The 26,285-nt window shown below is 47.1% G+C and overlaps 3 protein-coding genes and 1 pseudogene across 3 annotated transcripts in view; 3 read left to right on the forward strand and 1 right to left on the reverse strand.

Moving 5' to 3' along the window:
• Positions 1-1,456, forward strand: part of LOC124662924 (WAT1-related protein At5g64700-like) — a 2,480-nt gene extending 1,024 nt beyond the window's left edge. Inside the window, exons 4-6 of the mRNA XM_047200704.1 lie at positions 266-309; positions 404-683; positions 1,436-1,456. Coding sequence (XP_047056660.1) covers positions 266-309; positions 404-683; positions 1,436-1,456 — 345 coding nt within the window. The remainder of the gene's footprint in view (positions 1-265; positions 310-403; positions 684-1,435) is intronic.
• A 4,017-nt stretch (positions 1,457-5,473) lies between these two features.
• On the forward strand, positions 5,474-6,825 carry LOC124667660 (annotated as a pseudogene).
• Positions 6,826-11,342: 4,517 nt separating this feature from the next.
• On the reverse strand, positions 11,343-12,008 carry LOC124666259 (probable prefoldin subunit 2). The gene has a single exon (XM_047203602.1). The coding sequence runs from the start codon at positions 11,968-11,970 to the stop codon at positions 11,533-11,535; it is 438 nt and encodes a 145-aa protein (XP_047059558.1). The 5' UTR covers positions 11,971-12,008; the 3' UTR covers positions 11,343-11,532.
• Positions 12,009-18,097: 6,089 nt separating this feature from the next.
• Positions 18,098-18,818, forward strand: LOC124668280. Its single transcript, XM_047205450.1, has one exon. It carries the CDS (start codon positions 18,098-18,100, stop codon positions 18,479-18,481), a length of 384 nt encoding a protein of 127 aa, XP_047061406.1. The 3' UTR covers positions 18,482-18,818.
• Positions 18,819-26,285: the final 7,467 nt, after the last annotated feature.

Below are 26,285 nucleotides of genomic sequence, written 5' to 3' on the forward strand. Positions count from 1 at the left end.
CTTATGCTACGCTTAATTGGGTGTGTCCATTACATCATTCATATAATGATATAACCTTGTTATTAATAACATCCAATGTTCATGATTATGAAACTAATCATCCATTAATCAACAAGCTAGTTTAAGAGGCATACTAGGGACTTCTTGTTTGTCTACATATCACACATGTACTAATGTTTCGGTTAATACAATTCTAGCATGATATATAAACATTTATCATAAACATAGAGATATAAATAATAACTACTTTTATTATTGCCTCTAGGGCATATCTCCTTCAGTTACCTTCTTCCTCGCGCTGCTGCTGAGGTAAATTCGACTTGGAGTAGCCAACTCGCACCGTATGGGGTGGCGACAAATGAGATATGACCCTACTACTTTGACATGCATGCACGTGGCGCAGGATGGAAGTTGTGCATCTGAAGAGTCCCTCAGGCATTGCGAAGCTCACCAGCGTCGCGCTCTGTATCGCCGGAGTACTTACCGTCGCCCTTTACGCCGGGCCATTGCTGAACCCTTTGAGCCACAGCCATCGCCAGCTCGCTCCTGGGGCTCCATCGAGGTCCCAGGGAGCGGCCTGGATTAAATGGACGTTTCTGATGATTGTGGCAAACGCGGCGTGGTCCCTGTGGATCGTCCTGCAGGCGGCGTTGCTGAGGGAGTACCCTTATAGGCGAAGCTTAGTTCTGTGGCGCACCGTTTTGAGTGCGCCACAGAAACTTATTTTGTGGCGCACGAGACTGTGTGCGCCACAAAACTAGCTTATTTTTGTGGCACATTGCTGAACCCTGCGCCACGAAACTATGTGGGGCCCACATCCTGGCACTCCCAATTATTAGCGTAGGTATTTACGTAGGCGCACACGGCCTGCTGCGCCACGAAATAACTATTTCGTGGCGCACACGGCCTGCCTATTTACGTGGCGCACTTGCTACGGTGCGCCACGGAGTTGTTGATTCTGTGGCGCACTTGAGCTGGTGCGCCACGAAATAGGGGAACTTATATTATCCCCGTACCCCTCCCCGCGCCCTCATCCCCTCTACCGCCGCGCCGCCTCTCTCCCTTCTCCCCCTCCGATCCGTACCAAGGCGCGCCGCCATGGTCGTCGCGCCGTCGCCGGCCGCCGCCTTCCTCCGCGAGGGGCGCATGCCCCCACGCTCCACCCATCCCCGCCACCGGCAGCACATGCCGCCGCGGCGTGGAGGAGGAGGGGCCAAGGCGTGGAGGAGGAGGGTCCGGCGCCGCCGCATCAAGGAGGAGGCCGAGCCGCCGCGTCCTCCACCTCCTCCACCCCTGCCATCGTCGTCAAACTCCTCCTCCACCCCTGTTTTCGGTGAGCTCCACCTCTGCCCTCCCCTCCCTCTTCCTCTCCCGCGCGAGCACAAGGTGCTCGATGAAATGCTCTGGATGCTGTTTCTGCGTGCGCTGAGGGAAGGTGCTTGAGCGGCCGGCGTAGTGCTTGAGAGAGCTATCTCCATGGATTTATCCGGTACTCCTCCTCCGGGAGTACGGCTGGTAAAAAAAATCGACTTTTTCAGCCAACATTGGGAAGAAGAGTCGGAGTAGAATTGGGCATAGCGCATACCTATTCCTCGGATGGCGACTAGAGTTGACGGGGGACAAGGGAGTGCAGCACTGAGCTGCGCCGAAGAAGGGTGTTGCCGTGGAATGCATTGTTGTTGTCTTGGTGCTTGCTTGTGATGTTGTTGTTTTGGTGCTTCTTCACATCCGGCCATGCATCCTCTGTTTCTTCAACGAATAGCTTGAAGCCTACAAAATTGAACAATAATTAGCCATCAAGTCTGTCAACTTTATACACCGAGTAGCTAGTTCATTCGGTGAAACTGAATCACATATGTTGACGAGCATAACCGGGCAATCTTTTCAAACAGGATCATCATAAATTGGTGCTATGTTTGTCACTTCTTATTAAAAATACACGGCTATAGTTGATTAATTGGTGCTATGTTTGTTACTGATGCTTGCTATATTGCTTGATTAATTGGTGCTATGCTTGTCACTTCTTATTAATGAACCATGTGTTGGTGATGATTCGGTTAAACTAAATGGATTTGATTTGTTTTCCAACCTTTGTTGGAAACAAATCCAAAGTTTGAACTCTGTATAAGGTGATGAGGACTTGTTCTACTGGTGTGGATTGCTTATGTTATCCAAATAGAGATATTCACGAGTAGGGAATCATGTAAATGAATGCCACTATGGTATCCTTTGAAGAAAATGGGAAGTTTCGATGGTTTAAAAGACTAGCTAGGTGATGCTAGGTTATTCGGTTGGTTGTCAAGGTTGGTTTTATCTGGTTAACATGGATTGGCTATGTGCTCTTGCTTACTTATGCATATCCATCTCTACTTGGATTGACTAGTTCGGGCTTGGCCTTTCTCTTGCCGACATCACTTTGTTACTACCAAGTGATGAGTAATCCCTTATGGACCCTAGCTTTGTTTTGAACTCAAGCTGAGTAATGATATATTTCTTTTTCTTGTTGGCTTTGATGAAATTAGAGATATCCATTGTAGGGGATCATGTAAATGAATGCCACTTGTGGTATCCTTTGAAGAAAAAGGACTGTTTCGATGGTTTTAAAATGCTAGGTGGTGCTAGGTGATTCGGTTGGCTCGTCAAGGTTGGTTTTATCCGGTTAACTTGGATAGGCTATGTGTTCTTGCTTACTTATGCATATCCATCTCTCTTGGATTGACTAGCTCGGGCTTGGCCTCTCTCTTGCTAGCATCACTTGGTTACTACCAAGTGATGAGTAATCCCTTATGGACCCTAGCTTTGTTTTGAACTCAAGCTGAGTAATGATATATTTCTTTTTCTTGTTGGCTTTGATGAAATTAGAGATATCCATTTGTAGGGGATCATGTAAATGAATGCCACTTGTGGTATCCTTTGAAGAAAAAGGACTGTTTACGATGGTTTTAAAATGCTAGGTGGTGCTAGGTGATTCGGTTGGTCTGTCAAGGTTGGTTTTATCTGGTTAACTTGGATAGGCTATGTGTTCTTGCTTACTTATGCATATCCATCTCTCTTTGGATTGACTAGCTTAGGCTTGGCCTCTCTCTTGCCGAGCATCACTTGGTTACTACCAAGTGATGAATAATCCCTTTGGAGCATCTTGCTCCATGCATGCTATGTGTGTTTGAGCATCTTGACTTATGTCACCATGGTTGCTGGTTTGGTGGTGTTTTTGTACTTGTCGATGATTAGATGGTTGGTTGATCACTCGTACACTCCGGGGTGTCGCTAGTGAGCCTGGTGTGATGGCACAAATATCAATCTCTTGTGCATTCTACCTGGCCTCACTAACGCCATCCCGGGATGTTCATATTTGTTTCGACCAACAAAGTATGAGGCATTCCATTTAGTTCATACTAGCTACTTCTTAATTGCATTGGCCTTTCTTCCATTTTAGTGCCGATGATTAGAATGTTTGGTCACCTATACGCCGCAATATACTTTGTAGACGAGCCCCCCTTTCCACGGCCGCCGTTCCGTGAACGAATCCTTGATGAGACAACAACGCCGACATGCCTCTCCGGCGCAGCACCACTTTTCTTCTCTCGCCGTCCGGTGCGTGAACGAGTCCTTAATGCCAAGACGGTGCCGGCCTCCCTAGCATCATGCCGACCCCTGTTGTCGCGCTTCGGGCCGTGTCGATCACGCGCCTGCACTCTTCGCCTTTTGCCCGGTGAACGAATAGACTAATCGTTGGAATAAGGAAGCCGATGACGGCCGATCGCAATTTAATCTTGCGACCGGCGGTCATCGGTTTCCTATTCCAACGATCAGCCTATTGGTTCACCGGGCAAGCAGCGAACGATGCGAGGCGCGGGACACACGGCTTGAAGCGCGGCAACACGGCCCGGCATAATGCTGGGTCGAGCCGGCACGGTCTTTGCATCAAGGACTCGTTCAGCTGGACGGCGAGGGACCGGCGTGGTTCTGCGCCGGAGATGCGGATCGGCGTTGTTGTGTCGTCAAGCACCCGTTGACGGAACGCCGACCGGGGAAAGGGGGCCCTTACGCAAAGTATACGGCGGTGTATACTTGCAACTATGGTTTCGACCATAGTATTTGTGTTGACCAACAATGTATGAGGCACATATTCTATTTTGACATTCCATTTGCTTTGAGATTTTCAAAATGCCGATGATTAAAATGTTTGGTCACCGTACACTCGGGGGTGGCGTAAGTGAGCACTGGTAAGATAGCACAAATATCAATCTCTTGTGCATCCTACACGGCCTCGCTTACACCATCCCTAAATGTTAATATTTGTGTTGACCAACAATGTATGAGGCACTTATTCCATTTTGTCATTCCATTTGCTTTGAGATTTTCAAAATGCCGATGATTAAAATGTTTGGTCACCGTACACTTGGGGGTGGCGTAAGTGAGCCTGGTAAGATAGCACAAATATCAATCTCTTGTGCATCGGACTTGGTCTCACTTACGCCATCCCTGAATGTTAATATTTGTGTTGGCCAACAATGTATGAGGCACTTATTCCATTTTGTCATTCCATTTGCTTTGAGATTTTCAAAATACCGATGATTAAAATGTTTGGTCACCGTACACTCGGGGGCGGCGTAAGTGAGCCTGGTAAGATAGCACAAATATCAATCTCTTGTGCATCGGACTTGGTCTCACTTACACCGTCCTTGAATGTTAATATTTGTGTTGACCAACAATGTATGAGGCATTTATTCCATTTCTCTTGTGCATCGGACTTGTTGGTCTCACTTTCTTCCATTTTCATCATAGTAGGAACTGGATGAAGGACCCCGATGCAAGCGAGCCTGGTGGGTAGAGATGACGGAGCAAAGGAGGAACCGGATGAAGACTACTTTGTATCTCGAAATTGTGAATTTTGTATGAATTAAGAGTTATATGCAAAACATTTGACACTTGCCACTATATATGTATCTCGATCGGGCTCTAAGTAATGTGATGATGATGTCTATGTTATATCTGTGCAATGTACATGATATTTATATTATATCTGAATGTTGCTGTATATAACCTGTGTATACTGTATTGCTGTCTATAAACTGCATGTGTATAGCAGGCAGCACAAAATCGTGTATAATACAAGCAAATTCTGTGGCGCACTAAAAACCAATTCTGTGGCGCACGCTTTTCTGTGGCGCACCTAAGAACAAGTGCGCCACAGAAACCTTAATTCTATCACGGGGTAGTAAAAGATCAGTGCATGATCCGTTTTCAATAAAGAAGCTCTGCCTGCCCGATCGATGACACATAGTTCGACGTGACTTGCTGCAGATTGGAGTGTGCCCTGGAAGGCACGGACAATGACCCACGACACAAGGTCCTTGTCTATGAAAAATGAGTTCCACTTCTCTATGTCATATCGCTTGATCCATCCCGATTTCCACTACTAAGAGCCCATAAACTTAACCAGCTGCCTAAAGTACGTACGTGCGTGGCCATGGATGCAAGCAATAAGCCTTACGTTGTTGCCGTCATCATACAGCTCATCTACACTGGCATGTTCGTCGTCTCCAAGGCAGCCTTCAACCGAGGCATGAACACCTACGTCTTCATCTTCTACCGTCAGGCAGCTGGCTCTATCCTCCTGCTGCCTCTCGCCCTTCTTCACCAAAGGTAAATGACGATCCATCTGAACCTGAGTTATGCACTGAGTTGCAATTTACGTAACCTGAGTACCTGACACAACCTAGCTAGTCTTTGCCGGAATATATATATGTACGCTGAACTGCAATTTATGTGTAGGAAAAACAGCCGATCAGCACCGTCATTCGTGTTGCTGCTGAAGCTCTTCTTCTGTGCATTAATCGGGTACGCCACATCGTTTCTACAGTATCTTCGCCTTTTCGGAGTCAGATTTAGAATGCGTTATCAGAAAGAAATCAACCCCCTATCCTATATATTGCCCATCTTTGGGTGGGTTTCCTGCAGGATCACATTCAGCTTAAATATGTACCATGTGAGCCTCAAGTACACCTCCGCAACTGTGGCGGCTGCAACGGACAACTCCTTGCCAGCGGTTACCTTCTTCCTCGCGCTGCTGCTGAGGTAAATTCGACTTGGAGTAGCCAACTCGCACCGTATGGGGTGGCGACAAATGAGATATGACCCTACTACTTTGACATGCACGTGGCGCAGGATGGAAGTTGTGCATCTGAAGAGTCCCTCAGGCATTGCGAAGCTCACCGGCGTAGCGCTCTGTATCGCCGGAGTACTTACCGTCGCCCTTTACGCAGGGCCGTTGCTGAACCCTTTGAGCCACAGCCATCGCCAGCTCGCTCCTGGGGCTCCATCGAGGGCCCAGGGAGCGGCCTGGATCAAATGGACGTTTCTGATGGTTGTGGCAAACGCGGCGTGGTCCCTGTGGATCGTCCTGCAGGCGGCGCTGTTGAGGGAGTACCCCAACAAGTTGCTCGTCACGACGGTGCAGTGCGTGTTCAGCGTGCTCCAGTCGCGGTGGCGGCGGAGAGGGACCTCTCCAGCTGGAAACTACGGCTCGACGTCGGCTTGCTCGCAGTTGCTTACTCCGTAAAGAATTATGATTCTGAAACTTTTTTTAAATTTGTCCCCTGATTATCCATTGCATCTATCCTATCAGAATGATAAAGCACCAGTACTAACGGATGATTTTCTCAGGGCTTGATGGTGATGGGGGTAGCCTACTACCTCCAAGCTTGGTGCGTGGAGATGAAAGGGCCCGTCTTCCTCGCCGCGTGGACACCAATGTGCTTCGTCTTCACCACCTTGTGCTCTTCCTTCTTCCTCGGAGAGACTGTTCGCCTCGGCAGGTAGGGAACTCAACTACTCAAGGCAACCATCTATAGAATAATACTACTTGATTAAGATCCAAGATTCCAGTTTGCAAACGAATTTCATTACTTAATCCCTGAAATCTCCGCTCTGCTACCTGTTTATGTTCTGCCTGTTGGCATGCATGCAGCATTTTAGGTGGGATCACTACGGGAGAGCTCCAGTATGCCGACGGCCGCCAGCCGTCGGCACAGCAAGGAAGGCCGTCGGCACAGGCTGTGCCGACGGTGACCGTCGGCGTAGCTTCGTCGGCATAGTTCCGGTCGGGGACTGCCCGATCACCGTCGGCACAGACTGGCCGTCGGCACAGATTGTTGTGCCGACGGTATAACCGTCGGCATAGTATTTCAAAATTTTCAATTCTTTTTTTAGAAAAAAGATTAAAAATATTTTTTTGAAAAAATATATTTTTTATTTTTTTTCAATTTTCTTCATATTCTTTTTTACTTGTTAATCTTTCACAATCACACTTACTTACACTTTGTACATCTAATCTTAGGTCAAATTGCACTTGTATTCAAACTTCCCAGTTGGTCACCCATCCTCACACTACTCTCTCGTCCAAGCACGCTTAACTTCTTGGTTCTCTTCGGATGAGCTTTCATGAAAGAAATGACACCCTTGTTGTTAATACTACCATATCAATCATATTAACCCTTTGACCGTGCTTGCCACATCTCTATATTTTTGAATTCTAAACAATTACTTAAGTAAACAACAATGAATATATATAAATAATAATAATATAGAATTTGAAAAACATTTAAATGATTTAATTTTTGTCTTTTTATTTAATATGGAATAATTAATATCAGTAAATACGAATTTGGCAAATAATGTCTAAATTGATCAGAAAAATAAGAGGAATACAAATATGACATCCATATCATATTTTGAACCTACAATTTAATTTACCCAAAAATCATGAGCAATAGATCAAGTACCTCTAGTTTAAATCTGGTTGACTTTATCGAAAATGAGGTGGGAAACGGTCTCGGCATGACATAGTTTGCCGAAATGAGGTCATATTTGGCACGTGTGTGGGTCCTAGGATGGGAAGCAAGACCCCGGACGCGGATTTCTAATCCGACCCACGGGCGACCATATTTTCATTTTTAGCGTGCCCAAGCGGTTTTTATTTGTGAAGCAGCTACATGGGGCGCATTTTAGTATGACGTGAAACCTCCGTGCGATGATAGTAGACCACCTACGCACCACCTATCACATGACATGTGCACGCATTAGCTTTTTGGGAACTCATGCGGCTTTCGGCGGTGTCCCACCGAATCCGCTGGAAACTGACCGGATTTGAACTAGGGCTCAACTATCCGTCGCTCCAGAAATTCCGGAAAAAATGTTTTTAGTTCTACGACGCATCATTATATGTGCTAATTTTTGTCCGTTTAGTTTTTTCGCGAATGGGTGCACCCGCACGCCCAGTACGGCGATACCGCATGTCCTGGGGGGCTGTTTTGGCCAGATGGCAATTTGAACGAAGTCAAAAAATCTCACAGAGCCGCGTGACGTTATTTTATATATCATAGTAACTATTATGTTTGTCAAAACTGGGATGTGGCAATTATTTTGGAAAACCCTTCCCGAAAAGAGCTATCACATCCGGAGTTCTATGGATTTCAGGGGAAATGAGGTGGGAAACGGCCTCGGCATGGCATAGTTTCCCGAAACAAGGTCATATTTGGCACGTGTGTGGGCCCTAGGATGGAAAGCGAGACCCCGGGTGCGGATTTCTAATCCGACCCACGGGCGACCATCTTTTCAATTTTTAGCGTGCCCAAACGGTTTTTATTTGTGAAGCAGCTACATGGGGCACATTTTAGTATGACATGAAACCTCCGTGCGATGATAGTAGACCACCTACGCACCACCTATCACATGACATGTGCACGCATTAGGTTTTTGAGAACTCATGCAGCTTTCGGCGGTGTCCCGCCGAATCCGTTGAAACCGACCGGATTTGAACTAGGGCTCAACTATCCGTCGCTCCGAAAATTCCGGAAGAAATGTTTTTAGTTCTACGACGCATCATTATATGTGCTAATTTTTGTCCAGTTTAGTTTTTCGCGAATGGGTGCACCCGCACGCCCGTACGGCGATACCGCATGTCTCGGGGAGCTGTTTTGGTCGGATGGCAATTTGAACGAAGTCAAAAAATCTCACGGAGCCGCGTGGCGTCATTTTATATGTCATAGTAACTATTCCGTTTGTCAAAGCCGGGATGTGGCAATTATTTTGGAAAACCCTTCACGAAAAGAGCTATCACGTCCGGAGTTCTATGGATTTCAGGAGAAATGAGGTGGGAAACGGCCTCGACATGGCATAATTTTCCGAAACGAGGTCATATTTGGCACGTATGTGGGCCCTAGGATGGTAAGCAACACCCTGGACGCGGATTTCTAATCCGACCCACGAGCGACCATTTTTTCATTTTTGGCGTGTGTGAAAGCCATGAAACCTCGAACATTATAGCTCATTTATAAGAAAATTTATTTAGGTATTTGAAATATTCCATTTTTGATATTTTTCTATGATAGATCTTGTTTTTCGCAAAATTTGATATATTATAACTTATTTTTCTCGAGTTAGAATGATTTAGTTATGCTTTTTGAAGACTGCCGTTGAGAAATAGGAAAAAGCTATGCCGACGGTTTAACCGTCGCGCACAGTTCGTAGTGGAAAAAAAAGAAAAAAAAGGTTGTGCCGACGGCCGGACTGGTCCTGTGCCGACGGCCGGAGGCTGTGCCGACGGTGACCGTCGGCACCTTCGGCTCTGCACGACGGCCAATTTAAAGCCGACGGTCATCCTCGTCGCCGCGCTCCGGAGGCTACTGTGCCGACGGCCCCGATATTTGGCCGTCGGCGCATCACCTGGCCGTCGGCGTACGGCAATTCTCCCGTAGTGGATCCTGCTGGTTGGAGGTCTCTTTAGCGTGCTCTGGGGCCAAAGCAACGAGAGGGAAGGGGAGATCGGTAGTATGACGCCGCGCGGTGAGATGGACACCAACAAAACGGATGTTGCTGTGTGTGTGAGCGACATTAGTAAGATAAACCTGTGAGTGTGCAGATGAGCGCGCAACAGCATCAAGGCCAAGTGGCTGAAGAACAAGTAACTTTTAGAAATTATATACACCGAACTGTGATGTTCAGATTCTTTAAAAACCGGGATCATTTTAGAAGGAGGGCATCACTAACCGATCCCCTCAAAGTTAGTGTTTTAGGACATCTCCAGCGGCCCGATCCATTTCAGACACCACATGTGTCTGTTTTGATCAGTTTGGGTTGGGTTGCGGAAAGAAAATTGGATGTGCCCTCCCCCTTGTCCGTTTGGGTCAGGGGCAAAACTCAGTGGGCCGATACATTTCTTTTTTTCCACCATCATGGCCAACCCGGTGATCAATGTCGGCTCATCCCGTCGCTAACCACAACACCAGCCTCCTGTGTGGCCTCTTGGTCCCCGCGGGCGCCCCATTGATTCTCGCGTGCCCCTATCGTTTCCTATCCTGGCCGTGGCTATAAAAGGGCCGCCGCCACCGCCAGGGTGGGAGGTCGAACCTTAGCAGACCACAAATAGCAGTACCCATGGTACACCACATCACTGCCATGTTAAGAGCATTTATTCACTTTAAGACTTAACAGAAATGGTTCTAACGTTTACTTTCTAAGCATTCAAAAGAATTATTTTTAAAGAACATAATCATTAGTGTAACCATAATTCATCTCTTCACATTTTATCAGCGAGTTGGAAGGTGCAGTATGAAGCAGCATAGACATGTAAACTGCGGTCCGCCACACTAACAATCAACTAGACAGGATCATAGACATAGCGCTATCACTCATATTGAACTGGAGCATGTACATCTCTCTATCACTTATACTAATTAGACGTTACCTGCACACTTACGCCGACCAGGGCAATACGACGAACAGCTACTGCGCGTGACGCTCGCGCAGGAAAGGGAGCAGATCACCTAGGTGCAGGCAAGTAGGAAAGCGGTGTCTTACTTACGGTGTCCAGCAGGGAGATTGCCTCGCGGGTGGCCTGTGTTGCTCGCGGCCGCCGTCGCAGGTGATGAAGAAGCCCTTGGTGTCACCGGCCTGCCGTGGGGGAGAAACTTGCGCTTCCTCCCCTTGGTGTCGCCGCCGGCGTTTGTGTTCGGCTTTCCCGCGGCGGAGGCCATGTTGATCTGGTGGCTTCCTTGGGGTTTCTCTAGGCGAGCGTCGACTCGGGAGGGGATCTGGGAGTGGCGCTGAGCCGGACACGCCAAGATCGTACGGCTGTTACTAGTTCACCTTCGTATCATGGGGAAACAAGCAGGGCCCACGCCATAGATCCAGCTTCCATCCGGAAATTCATGCTAATTGTATCGACGGATTTTGATATCAAGGCAACACAGTACAGGGTGGGAAATTTTCATGCTAAATCTCTCGACGGGTTTTGATATATCAATGCAAAACATTAAAGGGCGGCGTGACAACGAAAGTCATTCTGCAATCTTCGCGAAATCTGCAGTTGCCAGCAAAGTTCTGATGCTCCAGTTCTACACATGACGAGGATTCAACACTACTACAGCACGTGTAGCATGATAAACCACACCCAGATATCGTTTGACATGCGGCAAAGAGAGCAATCTGATTTTGACATAGAACAACGCAAGTTTCCCTGTTCTGCCACTATGCTCCTGCGGGGCCAACAAGAACACCCTGTGCAGAGGCTTCCTTCATGGTGACATCCTCGGCATTGCCGTCGCCCTTCCGGATCCTGATCTTGTACTTGAGCTCGAACTCAGTGATCTCCTGCTTCTTCTTCTCCAACGCCTCCTTCATGCGAGAGACCACCTCCTCGAGGCCCTCCTTGTTGCGGTGCACTGCGGGCAGCACTTCCTTGATGGTCCTCTCCACCAGGACTCCGCCGATCATTCTGTAGCAACGCCTTGTGGGGTCCAGAGGCTCAATTGCGCCAATCACAAGAGAGTGCTCGCTCACTTCCATTTCCAGCTCCGTGATCTTTGTGTAGAGCTGGTTCATTTCGGTGCGCATGTTGGCATAGGTATTTGCGACTACTTGCTCGTTTATGGGTTCTTTGCCCTCACCACCTGCTCTGTTTGCCATTTTCCTTGTGACGGATCTAACCACAGATAGGTATCACAAAGAAAATGAACATTCTTATTATAATCAAAGTATACAGATAACAAACGAAGTGAAAAATTCAGAAGGTAAATTTTCAGAAAGGGAGAAAACAGAGAACACTCCAAACACATAGATGCCAATAATCACTATCACTCAATACTCAAAGAAATACGCTGAAGCAAAACATTCACAAAGGGCATTCAAAGGCAAACATATTGCTGAGGCATACCGACAGCAACCAATCATGTGACCAATAGTATTGAACCAAAGACCCTATGGATTCTTTCGAACCTTCAGAGGTTGCTACAGAAACTACCAACCAGAAGTGCAAACACAACTAGCTATTATGGCATATTTCATCCATTGGAAAGCTCTGATGTTCTGCTTGGCCCAATTAATTACGAGTAAACCTGTAATAGCAAGACGCCCTAGGGTTATTTCTGGGTTGTGATTATGAAATAGCAACCCTGTTAGCAACCAGACATATTTGACACCCTTTGTGGTTCAAAACTCAAGGAGAATAAAAAGGAATACCCAGAACATGGAAGAGCAATGTTCATATATTCATTCAGGTTTCTTGAGCTGACAAACGCAACATGAACTCACTCAACTCACCATATGCTCCAGTGATTAATTCTCATCCAAGCTATGCTGGCAACTTTAACATAAAATCTGTAACTTGGTCTACACACAAAATTCTTGCTCCAGCAGATACATGCAAAACCATAACCCCTGGCAAATAATTCACGTGATATTTTGATTTTACGGGCCTAACCAGTCCTGTTCGCATATGCAAGTCTGCTACTAATTAACCAATCAAGATAGCCATAGCCTGGAATGGGCACTCACAGTTTTCACTAGTAATTTCAGGGGAACAATACAGACTTCACTGGATCTTAATTATCTCGAACAAAAACAAAGCATCAAGAGACATAGGCCACACAAGAAAGGACTGAATTAGGAAAGAGGTAATACGTGGTAGGATATGGGTGGCACAAATTGAAGAGAAGCTAGTCCAACACCGCCTAAGGTGGTTTGGACATATCTAGCAGAGAGCTTCAGAAGCATCAGTTAATAGTGCAATTCTAAAGGGTAGGAAAAAGACTAGGAGGGGCAGAAGGCGACCAAAGTTGATATGGGACTTCATACGATCATGTTTCTATCCATAAGATGGCACCCATCACCGGAACTAGGTCAGCCGTCTCCGCCGAGCAGGTGGCACGCGTTCTCCATGCCAGCTTCAACCTATGGCCCGGTGACTTCACCGTCCACCTACACCACCCTGAAGATTTCCTTATCATCTTCGCCACGCAAGAGCTCAAGGACAGGCTTTCGGGTTCGGCGATGCGAGCTTCCCCCTCAGCGTCCGTCCCTGGTGGAAGCTTGCCCACGCCGGCAATGCCAGGTTGGAAAACCGCGTCGAGCTTGAGTTCCGCAGCATCCCTGCGCAAGCCTGGCATGTGTCCACGATGGAGTTCCTCCTCGGGCATGGCTGCTGGGTGGAGCGCATCCACCCCGACACGCGCTCCAGGGCTGACATGGCCACCTTTGGGCTCACCGCTCGCACCAACGATGTTGCCACCATTCGCCCGCACACCGTCCTCGAGGTCGTCGAAATCATCCCGGCGCGTACCGCCTTCGAGCCACCATCCAGCCAGACCCTCACCTACCCTGTGTCAATCGATATCATGCACACCGAGGTCGCCGACCAAGCTCCATCCGCTGCCACTGCTCCACTTGGGGACAATGGTGGCGCTGGCAACAGCAACGACGCCGGCGATGCAGACCGGGCTGGGCGGCGAGGTCCTCGCCGTGATACCGCAAGCACCGCCGACCAGATAGCAACGCCGAGCCCCCCCCCCGTCGGACGTGCCGCCGGCATAGCCCTGGGCACACCCACCTGGGCCATAGATGGCTTGCGGCGGCGTGCCGACGGAGTTGCACTCGACGGCCATTGGCTGGACCCGCGGAGGCCTGCTACGCCATCACGCCCGCACATCACTGCCGCCGGTGATCGATCGATGGCGTTGTGGCCGGTTCAACGTGGTCCAAGCCGGCAACGTCACCCCCGTGCCCATGCCGAAAAAGGAAAGCTCTTTTGGCGCAAAAAGGGCCAACAACTGGAGCCCACCCTTGTCGCTCCTGGCGTCGCTGCAACAGCCACCATAGCCGCCGCTGATCCGAGGCAGATGGAATCATCTCTAGAGCCAGCTGGCGAGCGCTCATTCGCCACCTCCCCAACCACGCCACCAGTGGATCCCGCCACCGCTGGTTCCACGCCACCCGCCACGCCGTGCAGCGGAGTCCGCCGGGTCCTGCCCGAGACCGAGTCGCCCACCACTCCAAATCACGCGTCGTGTTCTGTGCTACAAGACGATTTTGTGGGGCCCCAACCTGACAAGCCTAACAGTTGTTCACCTCGTGATCCTCTTTCCCTGGAGAGAGAGGTACCATACTCCCAATTGGCAGGGCTGACCGCCAAGGCAGATCTCCTGTCGGGGCAAAGCCTTGCATCTGCTGCCCTGCTAATCCCCTGGATGATCTAGATGCACAGAAACTCTTGCGTCTTTGAAGGAACCCAGCCCTCCATGCCGCTGCTGCTGCAGAACATCAAGAGCTTAGTGTCTGGGCTAGGGCAGGTGCCCAGGGCTTACGGGTCGGATGTGCACGGATGTATTTGCTACATAACCTGTAATCTGCCTCCTAGGAGGATGTAAACAAACCCCTATCTTTTCAATGAAATGAAACGCAAAGGTCCTTTGCGTTTTCTCGAAAAAAAAAGGGACTTGAGGGATTGGAATGTACCTACAGGTTTGTCTCTTGATAGGATTTCATAGAAATCAGCAATCCATGTGCCAGAATCTTAGCTTACTCCTACTTTGTTTACTCTGTTGGGTTCAATACCTAGCCTACCCCAACTTGCTTGGCACAAAAGGCTTTGATGTTTTTGCTGTAAAAACTAAAAACAAAGCATCAACCAATATATGACTGTCTGCGAAGAAAGCTAATGGACCCAAGTTTGACACACAAACATCGTTAGCCTGTCTCTTGATTGACGGAAAATTTACACACACTGTGTGTTGTGGTAAAACCACCAGCATGCATAGATTCAAAGAAACTAGTACAGTTCTTATAGCCGTGGAAACCCCCTGCACCCTCCTGCGACCAACAACCTACCACAAACTGACTTCTTTCACTTAAATCATGCTCTACAACTCAGATCTTAATAGCCGTATAATCATATATGTGTCGCTCAGCCAAATTCAAGCAATCTCACGCAAACAGGGAGGCAAAAATGTCAAGAATATCTAGTGAGTAGGTTGACATCAAGTGTGCGCTTGGTTTGAGGGCAAGGGTGGGTGCATTGGGGATATCATTTTTTTCTGTTTGGTTGGGTGGGTGTAATGAGCCAATTTTTTTCAGGTTGGAAGAATAAGAAGTGGTTAGGGCTATCCAATGTGATGATTAACTGAAGCGATGAGGGTGGATAGATTGTTATGATGACCTCTTTGCTTGGGGTGGTTATATTACCCCTTTGTACATAAATTTTAGCAACAAATACTACAAATCACCCCCTTCTCCAATCTACCACTTGGGAAGCTAACAATACATACAGAGATCTTGTTTAAACCAACTTATACCAATCAGATTACTCACATGAACTATTCTGAGCTAACAGCCTGACCCTTTCTACTGCATGCATTCAATTTCATTCTGGATTGTATTCTGGTTCTGCTGCGTGCTAAAAACTATCTCTGGTTCTTTTGTTTTCCTCCGTAATGTAAGAAACCATGGGTAACTCTACTGGCATTTTGCAACCACAATGTAAATCGATTTTATTAGCATGGCACATGCAATTTGTAGTAACAATATTTCAGAAATTGACAACCAAGAGCTAGCACACAAATCGGCCATCAAATCATGCGCATCAAGTGAGAAACTAGGGAGAGAGGTCAGGGGCAGCAGATCGAGGGGAGGAAGGGGACCTGCGGCACAAACCTGCGCTGGACGAAGGTCGCCGGAGCTCGGGAGGTACGTGCGCCGGCCGCCGGAGCACCTGCGAAACCTGCACACGGAAAAGACAGAGAATGAGAGGGGCGGGAGAGAGATGCCAGGAGATAGTGAGCCCCAACGGTATTGGAAGATCGGGCGGAGGCCGACGAATCCGTTCTGAGGCGGAGAAGGAGGGCGGGGGGCGGGCTACCTGCGCCGCCGCCGGCGACGGTAGGGTTCCGTGCGAGCCTTTCCGCGTGCGAGTTGAGAGAGGACGAGAACGAAGGGGTCGAGCGAAGCCAGCGAATACACAGCTAATCTCCAGCCCAAACCAGTCTAACGGGCCAGCCCGACACGCAAAGGCCCGGCACGGCACCGCACGCCAAGGCCCATGTATACACAGGCTGACACTAGCACAGCGACTCTGCTTGGCGGGCTGCCATGTGTTCGATAATGGTGATTCATACTCTCAGTTCTAACGATCTTGATCAGGTTATTCGCTTATTTTTCTTTTTCAGTATTGTTTGTATTTTTTTTTGTCAATTTTACTATCCTCTCATCCACGCAAGGCTCACAAGTGACAACACTAACCATGGCCTAAATTCTTTTTTTAGTAAAATACACCCACTGTACTTAAATTTAAGGGTACACCTAATAGCCCAAATTACAAACTGAAAAAAAGTTGAGTAGTGTTGGAGATGCGGTCTTCTAGTCGACGCGCTAGAGGTGTAGCTTGTTGTCGCGGGGCGAGGAGGATGGAAGGCGAAGAAGTCCCGTTGAGCGTCAACGGTGACATGGAGGCGTCGACGAGAAGAGGACGACGGGGAGGTGTAGACGAGGAGGCGGCGGCAGACGGTATGGTGAGCGGCGGAGGGCGACGGTTGTCTGGTGCGGTTGTGGCAAGCAGCAGCGGGTGTGGTTGTGGCGAGCGGTGGTGGCCGGCAGGTGAGGTTGTGGCGAGCAGCGACCGAAGGGAAAGTTGGAGGAGATGTTGTGCGTGCGCTCGTACCTTGTGGTACTGGTTGTCTTGGGTTACACCTCGCTCCATTTGGGCTTGGTTCAAGGCGTCTGGGCGTTGTAAATCCTAAATGCTAATGGGTTTTTCGAGATATTTGGATGCCAAGACTACAAGCTCGAAATTCCTAAAGTATATTCAGGAATTGCAAACACCTTCCCGAATTGGTGATCGGGTTTTTTCGAGCTCGGGATATACATCTTTGAGATCTAGAATTTCCGGTGCATGGCTCGGGTTTAATGCACGGAGTGTATCACTCCACGCGTTGCCATGTCAACCAAGACGACTCTCTGAGGTTAGTTAGTGACTTAGATGAAGGTTAAGACAGGTCATAGTAGGAAGTAACTTAGACTAGTAACATATGCTACGTTACTAGTCTATTACTACCTTCATAGTGGATAGTAACTTATACGTGATATCATGCATTGTGTCATTTGTATGTTGTAGAGTCATCTTGCATTGGGGTATGTGATGTTAAGGTAATATAGCTAGTTAACACCTCACTCTCTTTCTTCATTTATTTACATGTCACATCACCAAAATCGTCTTGAGATGTATGATGCTATGTTACTTCCCCTATAAGTAATCTAAGTTCTATTTAGGAAATGTATGTTTAATATTTCCAAGGTGGATAACCGTATCAATTTTAGGTTTGTTTTTCAAAATATATTTTTGTTTGGGTGTGTGTGTGGGAAGCCATTGGTAATGGCCAGAATTTAACTCTTACCCGCGAAGCAAGGAAAGACGGCCTGAGACTTTCGAAACGACCAAAACGTGTCGAAAATGCTATTCCTGGCCGCGACGGAAACGTGTGGACTCGGTAAAATACCAAGACAAGGCCAGGCAGGTACTTCTTTCCTCGTTTGTTCTTCTCCCCAAAGCAGGAAGGAATCAAAGCGTTGCCAACGCGTCCCAGCTGGAGCCTGGAGCAGTCCAACCAAACGCACCCACCAAACCAAACCAAACGCGTCGCCACGCCAACCCAGCCCAAACAAAAGCTGGCCGGCGCCGGCAACCTCCAACGGACCTGACCTCCACCGCCGCCGCACCCCTCCCCGAGAAGGCTAGGCCGGCCGCCGGGCGGACGCCGGCGACGCCGCCATGTCGCCCGCCCGCATCCTCCTCTCCATCGCGGCCCTGGCGCTCCTCCTCCACTCCTCCCCAACCCTAGCAGTCGCCGACGCCGACGCCGCCGCCGAGCCCTGCGCGGCGCCCCTCTCCTCCTCCTCCGCCGCCGCCTCCGCGCCGGACGAGGTCGCGCTCTGCCCGGTCCGCTGCTTCCGCCCGGACCCGGTCTGCGGCGCCGACGGGACCACCTACTGGTGCGGCTGCCCCGAGGCGGCCTGCGCCGGCGCCACGGTGGCCCGCCGCGGCTACTGCGAGGTCGGCGCCGGGTCCGCGCCCGTCTCCGGCCAGGCGCTCCTGCTCGTCCACATCGTCTGGCTCTTCGTGCTCGGCGCCGCCCTCCTCCTCGGCTTCCTCTGACGCCCTCACCTCTTCTGTTCCCCCATCTGTAAAATCAAGCATGCATTTCGCGATTGCTCGCTGTTGAGTTCTGCCGAGAGAGCTGAGGCCGGTTTCGTTGCTGAGATATGAGGATGGTTTCGTTCAAGAGATTTGGTTGAGAGATGTCGCACAATTCTTTCGTAGATGAGTTCGATTGGCCCGTGATTCGAATTCTTTTTTCTGGAGCTGATATGTGCAGATTGCTCGTGAAATCTAGGTTGAGATCGTGTAAGCAGCTTGTAAATTCCGGCTAACATTTTGCGGTGATCGGGCTCTTTTTCCCTGTCTATAAGCTTCATCTTCGTTGGTTGCTCTTTGCGGTTTGTGTGATTGTCTATAATTTCGACCTTCATCCTTGTTTGAGAGGCACTTGAGCATATGGCTTTACAATGAAATTACTTCAGTCATGTACTTTGCAAGCTCACCCATCTTTCTCATTGGGGAAATCTATAACATAGTTGTAATTATTAAGTGCTAGAATATGGTCATGGATGGATGCATGTTTGCAACAGAAGCTACTACTTAACGGATGTAATCAGAGGTTGTTCCTTGTGAGCATGTTCATGCAGCTATAAGTCTAACTAATGGCGTTAACATGTATTATTATGTGATCTGTAATAGGAGACCTTTACTCCTTTTCATTTCATATGTACATAAGAGAACGTTGCCTGAGGGTGAGTGAAATAGAATGTGCTTGCATGAACTACAATGTGCTCAGCGTCTGGCAGTGCATCCCTCAATGTTCTTCAATGGCGTCTGCTGCCTTGAGTACGAAGGAAGGTATGCTGAGATTATTATTGGCTCAGATGCGGATGCTTCTGCTGGTGTTGAACTGCACTACCCCAATAGCCAAGCAACTTATGAAGGACAGCTACCTCCTGTGCTTCTTCAGGAAGGCAATATCAGGCTCCATGTGTCAAGCTGTTTAGTCTGGTGAGTTGCACTGCCCTTCTGTTTTCTCGTTGTTTCCTTAACTCGGAGGATTTGATGATGTGCTTTTCATCCTTACCCAATAAATGTCATACTTATCAAAATCATAGCATGCCTCTCTTATAGATGAATTTCAGATCAAAAGATTTGACATATAGGATTGACCCAAACGAATAACCAACAGTGGACATAGCAAACCTGTTAGTGTGCCACTTAGATTATGCTCAGGGTTTATTTTTGGTTTCTTGATTTTACTCGGGCTAAATGTTTTGGATCCTTTCGTGCTGATATTCCCGTACGTAGCTCTGTGATTAAGAGACATACACTGAGATTGTAGTTTTTGTTGTCAGAGTTGTTGATACCATAAATTTAGACATAAAAGCAATTTGTGGTGCAGGCACAATTACTCATTCACACTTGGCAACATCTTGTGTGCCAGGCAATGGTATCATGGTCATTTATCAGATATATCCATTTGCAGAAACCATCTTAATATTACTGTGTTGAACAAAACTAGTTACAGGCAGCACAACACAATGGACTAGCTTCAGGCCACTATTTTTCGGAGTGAACTGTTCAAAGCAGCTTTGAAACCAAAGTCTTAATATGATGTTATCTCCATAATATACGGTGTACACATATTTTTTGATCGTTACGTGTGTGGCTCTGTCATAACTTGTACCACTTGCTAACATCCTTTTTAGATGTCTACTAGAAACAAACTCTTGTCCTGGGGCAAGCTCTTGTTCTCCTTTTTTCGAACAAGTTTCTGTTTTGGTGGTTGAATGGATTACAGTTGGCCTGCTAAATTCGATACAGAACCTCAAAGTGACGATACTTTATATTTCATTAGCATCTTATTATATTAAACATGTTCATGCCATAGTTGTCTACGTGTTTTCAAACTGACAACTTACTGTTCTCCTCTATTTCATTATGAATTAATTGAAATATCTTTAAATTTCAGCAATGAATTGTTTCGGGGAAAAACATACTCCCTCCATCCATAAAAGGGTGTCGAAGGTTTATCTAAATTCAGATGTATATATACACTAAAATGTGTCTAGATACATCTAAATTTAGACAAGCTTTCGACATCCTTTTATCGACAGAGGTAGTACATTTTATTCATGATTAATCATTCCAGTGTGAGGTTAATTTTCAAAAACTTGTTTTTTCTGAAGAAACTGAAGTAGACATAAGCTGAACTTGTGTTCACATTTGAATCAAGTTAACGAGTTTTAACTTATTCTTGCTCTTTCTAAGATTTCAGATAAATATGCAGTCCAACTTTAACTCGGAATAAATCATTTGTAGCTCGCTGTTAAATCAAATGTATCTTACAGCTAAGTCAAATGCTGAAAGTGACTAAGCAGAGATAGTTCCAGCTCCTGGTATTTATTTTTCTATCGACTCCTTGCAGGTTTTGTTTCCTTTAGGCCAGTTCTTGGAGAGATCATGAAGTGAACTGAAGGAAATTCCATTGATCTTAGAAGTCCAACCTTTCCTGATTAGCTGATTTCGTGCAAGAAACGGTGCCCATTTTAGGAGTTAGACAGCCAAATTTCGGTTGTGCCAAATATTAAAACTTCTGTCACTAATTTTGTAGTTTGTGTGTAATTGTGAAATGTACTGACCTGCTTGGCTTGGTCAGTTGATTTTATCTGTGTTTAGTCATGCAAAGTAAATGATGAATTGGTGTTGCTGAAGTTTGTTATACTGTTGTATTTTGGCACAAGAGTAGTCTATTTCGATCATTCATTTTGTTTAGATTATTCACACAGAAGGAATATAGTAACAGACCTGAATGATCGAAACAGGGTACTGAGTGATCAAAACAGGGTACTGAATGATCGAACAAAGTAACGTATAAAAAAGGAATGTGGTTGTTCATTTCCCCCTTTCTCTTCTCTCTCCTGCTACGGTACCTTGAGAGTCGCTTTCTCTGCCTTGGGCCGAACCGAAGCTTTCTCCGCCAGAGTTGCCGTTCAGAGAGGGTGGAGGCGAGGCGCCGACGTAGGTAGGTTTCTCTGTAGTTGTAGATGTAGCACCCATGTAGAGTTTTGGAGTAGGCTGCCAGGTCCCATCGGCTAGATCGGGCACGTCCTTTTCTTATTATTTTTTTCGAAATGGGAGCATCATCCCAGCCTCTGCATCAAATGATGACACGGTTTTTACTTTATTAAAAAATGCAAGTATAATGTAGTCAAAGTTTACAATCATGGATCAGCTAAGGTTGATACATGAATCAACCACAGAAACATCAGGCGCATATAGAAGCTATCCATTTGATATTCTACTAATATGACGCCATCCAGTTGGCTGGAAAAAGAAGTCCTGAGCAACCGTCAACAGCCGGTTTTATCCAGTAACCATATCCTCCCGCTGATCCTCCAAGAGTAAGAGAGCCCATAGTTGAATGCAGTGCGCAGCTCGACGAATAACCTGCAAAAAATTGGTAGACTTCTACTTGTTAAAGACCATATCATTTCGATATGTCCAAATGGACCAACACAAAGCTGAGATACCAATTCTTATCCTAGCCTTATCATACTTGCTCACACCATTTAACCATTTGCTAAACATGTTAGTAATATTTAAAGGGGCTGAAATATTATATGCAAAATAAATCATACGCCATACAATCTTTGCAAAAGGACAAGTAAGAAACAGATGCTCAACGGTTTCATTGGAATCATAGAAACAATATTTTTGACAACCATTTCAATTCCGTTTTGCCGAATTATCTTTAGTTAACAAGATTTTATTATGCAAGAACCACATAAAAAATTTAATTTTTAAAGGAACTTTAATCTTCCAAAGATATTTACGAAGAAATCTAGTATGTCCATTCATCAAATCAAGATACATAGTTCGTCTTCCTTGTGCTACGATGGTGGCAAATGGGATGGATGGAGCAGAGCATCTCTAGAAATAAGGCCACCTTTTTTTTCGAGAATACGTCCTCGAAGACGTATCAATCACATAGAAGAAGAGGCCGACGACCGATACAACTCCACACACACCCAAGACGATACAAAGCCAAGCGGTTTACAACACCCCGCTACAAACGACACGATGAGAACGACCTGTCCCCAACATCCTACCAAAAGAGGTGAGGAGATGGTGCACGGAGCCACCGAACCGTGTCACGAATCAAGCGAGACACCACCATAGCACGCTCGCGACTCCAAGGCAGCCCGGACCAACGTACCTCCCCTCATGATCCTAGAAGAGTCGGCGAGGAGAAGGCAGGATCCTTCGGAATTGGAGAAGCAGCTGACTAGGTTGCATCCACCACGTCGTACATAGCGCCTCGAAGCCCCATGACCTGACCAGAAGCCAACACCGACAGCGGATCACAATGCCCAGCCTCCAGTTACACATCGGCCTCTCCCCAAGAAGCCACGACAACATCTTCAAGAAGAGAACGACACCGTGGCGCCGCCGCCACCTTTCCTGATGGACCGGAGATAGGGTTTCCCCTGGCACCGGAGGAGAGGGAAGGCACGGTTGGGACCAAAGATCACGCCTTCAGGAAGGAAGCGGCGCCCTCAAGCGTCGCCGTGATCCGCACCGGAAGCACCGGGCAGGGCTTTCACCGTGGTCCTTCACCGTACCCCTGATGCCGCCAGCGGCGAATTGGAGGCGATGGACCGAGAAGCAGATGCCGGCTTGGACCACCACCAGAAAGGCAAGAAGCCACACCGGCCTCACCGTCGCCGAGGAGGAGTGTCGGCCACCATCAGCCTCACCGGCGGCCAGCAAGAGCTCGAGGGAGGGAGCCGCCCTTGCCGGCCAACCACCACCGCTGTCGCGCCCACGCCGCACGCCGGAGACCGTAGAGTAAGAAATCCCATTGTTGTTGAAAAGCATGCTAGTTCCCCTACCTCTTTTACTAGTGAGCATGCTAAGCTTGTTGAGGAACATGTTCGTTTACAAGAGGAACTCTCTTTGCATGTTGAGACCAATGCATATCTTGAATCCTTGGTGACTAAATATAGTCTCGACTATCATCCTAATGAATCCTCTTGTGAGCAAGCATCTATTCTTGAGGAAAATGTTAGGTTAACAAAGGAACTTGCAAAGTTCACCACCGCCAAGAACAAGATGGGATTGGATGACCTCTTGAGTAAGCAAAGGTCAAACAATCAAAAGTTTGGACTTGGATATGTTCCCAAGTCTCACAAGAAGAAGAACTACAACAAGGAACTCATATCAAGCACGTGGAGCTTGCTTGAGACCGTAGAGTGCCTTATGGAGTAAATACACGTGGTTGGGCCGGCATGGGTCTTCGAAACCCGGGGGTTGAGCCACATATGCGGTTTCTTTTAGAGGACCATTCAAAAATGCACTTTTCACGTCCATTTGATATAGTTTGAAATTGTGGAAAGATGCAAATGCAAGCAAAAGACGAATAGCTTCAAGACAGGCTACCGGCGCAAAGGTATCCTCAAAATCCATACCTTCTATTTGGGCAAACCCTTGCGCCACTAACCTTGCTTTGTTTCGTATGACAATGCCATTCTCATCTTGCTTGTTCTTGAATACCCATTTGGTCCCAATAACATTGATGCGATGATCTTTGGGTCTCTCAACTAGAGACCACACTTCATTACGAGTGAAACACTCCAATTCTTCTTGCATGGCAATTACCCAATCCGGATCAACCAAGGCTTCATGTACCTTGAGTGGTTCAAAACTAGACACAAAAGCATGGTGTTGACAATAAGTGATAAGTAATGCATGGTGTCTACGAGTTACCACTCCTCTTGAGATGCTACCAAGGACTTGATCTACTTTCATGTCACTTGCCCTTTTAGCGGCCTTGATCTTCCGAATGGTTCCTTCATGATCAATGAATTCATCCCTTGCTAGTACTTGATCATGAGGGATCACTTGAGCTTGATCATGAGTTGTGGATGTCTCTTGATCATCATCATGGTCTTGCTCAATGAAATGAGGACTTTCTTCTTGTTCTTCGGGATGTGACTCATCTTGAGTGGAGGATGGTTCTTGAGTTGCACTTGATGGTTCGGCTTGAGTTGAGCTAGGCTCCACTTGAGCCGTGCTTGATACTTCTACTCCATCATCATTATGAACTTCTATGGGCCGGATGTGTCCAATGCCCATATGCTTGATGGCGCTAGATGGATCATGATCATTACCTGCAACACATGGAACACTTTGCTCCACTTGGAAGCCATTATCCTCCAAGAACTCAACGTCACAAGATACTTCAATAGTCTCAGTGGACCGGTTGTAGTATCTATAGGCGTGAGAGTTCTCCGCATAACCAACAAATATGCCCTCTGGTTCTAGTTTCAAATTTACCGAGCTTTCCTTTGTTGTTCTTAACAAGACATTTGCATCCAAAGACACGAAAGTACTGTTGGAGATATGCCCAAGAGGCAATAATAAAAGTGGTTATTATATATCTTTATGTTTATGATAAATGTTTATATACCATGCTATAATTGTATTAACCGAAACATTGATACATGTGTGATATGTAAACAACAAAGAGTCTCTAGTATGCCTCTTAACTAGCTTGTTGATTAATAGATGATTAGTTTCATAATCATGAACATTGGATGTTATTAATAACAAGGTTATATCATTATATGAATGATGTAATGGACACACCCAATTAAGCGTAGCATAAGATCACGTCATTAAGTTATTTGCTATAAGCTTTCGATACATAGTTACCTAGTCCTTATGACCATGAGATCATGTAAATCACTTATACCGGAAAGGTACTTTGATTACATCAAACGCCACTCGCATAAATGGGTGGTTATAAAGGTGGGATTAAGTATCCGGAAAGTATCGGTTGAGGCATATGGATCAACGAGTGGGATTTGTCCATCCCGATGACGGATAGATATACTCTAGGCCCTCTCGGTGGAATGTCGTCTAATGTCTTGCAAGCATATGAATAAGTTCATAAGAGACCACATACCACGGTACGAGTAAAGAGTACTTGTCAGGAGACGAGGTTGAACAAGGTATGAAGTGATACCGATGATCAAACCTCGGACAAGTAAAATATCGCGTGACAAAGGGAATTGGTATCGTATGTGAATGGTTCATTCGATCACTAAAGTCATCGTTGAATATGTGGGAGCCATTATGGATCTCCGGATCCCGCTATTGGTTATTGGTCGGAGTGAGTACTCAACCATGTCCGCATAGTTCGCGAACCGTAGGGTGACACACTTAAAGTTGGATGTTGAAATGGTAGAACTTGAATATGGAATGGAGTTCGAATATTTGTTCGGAGTCCCGGATGAGATCCCGGACATCACGAGGAGTTCCGGAATTGTCCGGAGAATAAGATTCATATATAGGAAGTCATTTTATAAGATTTAAAATGATCCGGAAGGTTCTATGGAAGGTTCTAGAAGGTTCTAGAAAAGTCCGGAAGAAACCACAAAGGAAGGCGGAGTCCCGGAGGGACTCCACCTCCCATGGCCGGCCAACCCTAAGGGGGAGGAGTCCCAAGTGGACTCCCCTAAGGGGGCCGGCTGATACGTCTCCAACGTATCGATAATTTCTTGTGTTCCATGCCACATTATTGATGTTATCTACATGTTTTATGCACACTTTATATCATATTCGTGCATTTTCTGGAACTAACCTATTAACAAGATGCCGAAGTGCCGTTCTGTTGTTTTCGCTGTTTTTGGTTTCGAAATCCTAGTAAAGAAATATTCTCGGAATTGGACGAAATAAAAGCCCGGAGGCCTATTTTCTCACGAAGCTTCCGGAAGTCCGAAGGAGAGACGAAGAGGGGCCACGGGGCGCCAAACCCTAGGGCGGCGCGCCCCCTTGGCCGCGCCGCCCGTGG

Source organism: Lolium rigidum, chromosome 6 (assembly GCF_022539505.1).
Source record: "Lolium rigidum isolate FL_2022 chromosome 6, APGP_CSIRO_Lrig_0.1, whole genome shotgun sequence".
In the NCBI taxonomy this organism is placed as follows: Eukaryota; Viridiplantae; Streptophyta; class Magnoliopsida; order Poales; family Poaceae; genus Lolium; species Lolium rigidum.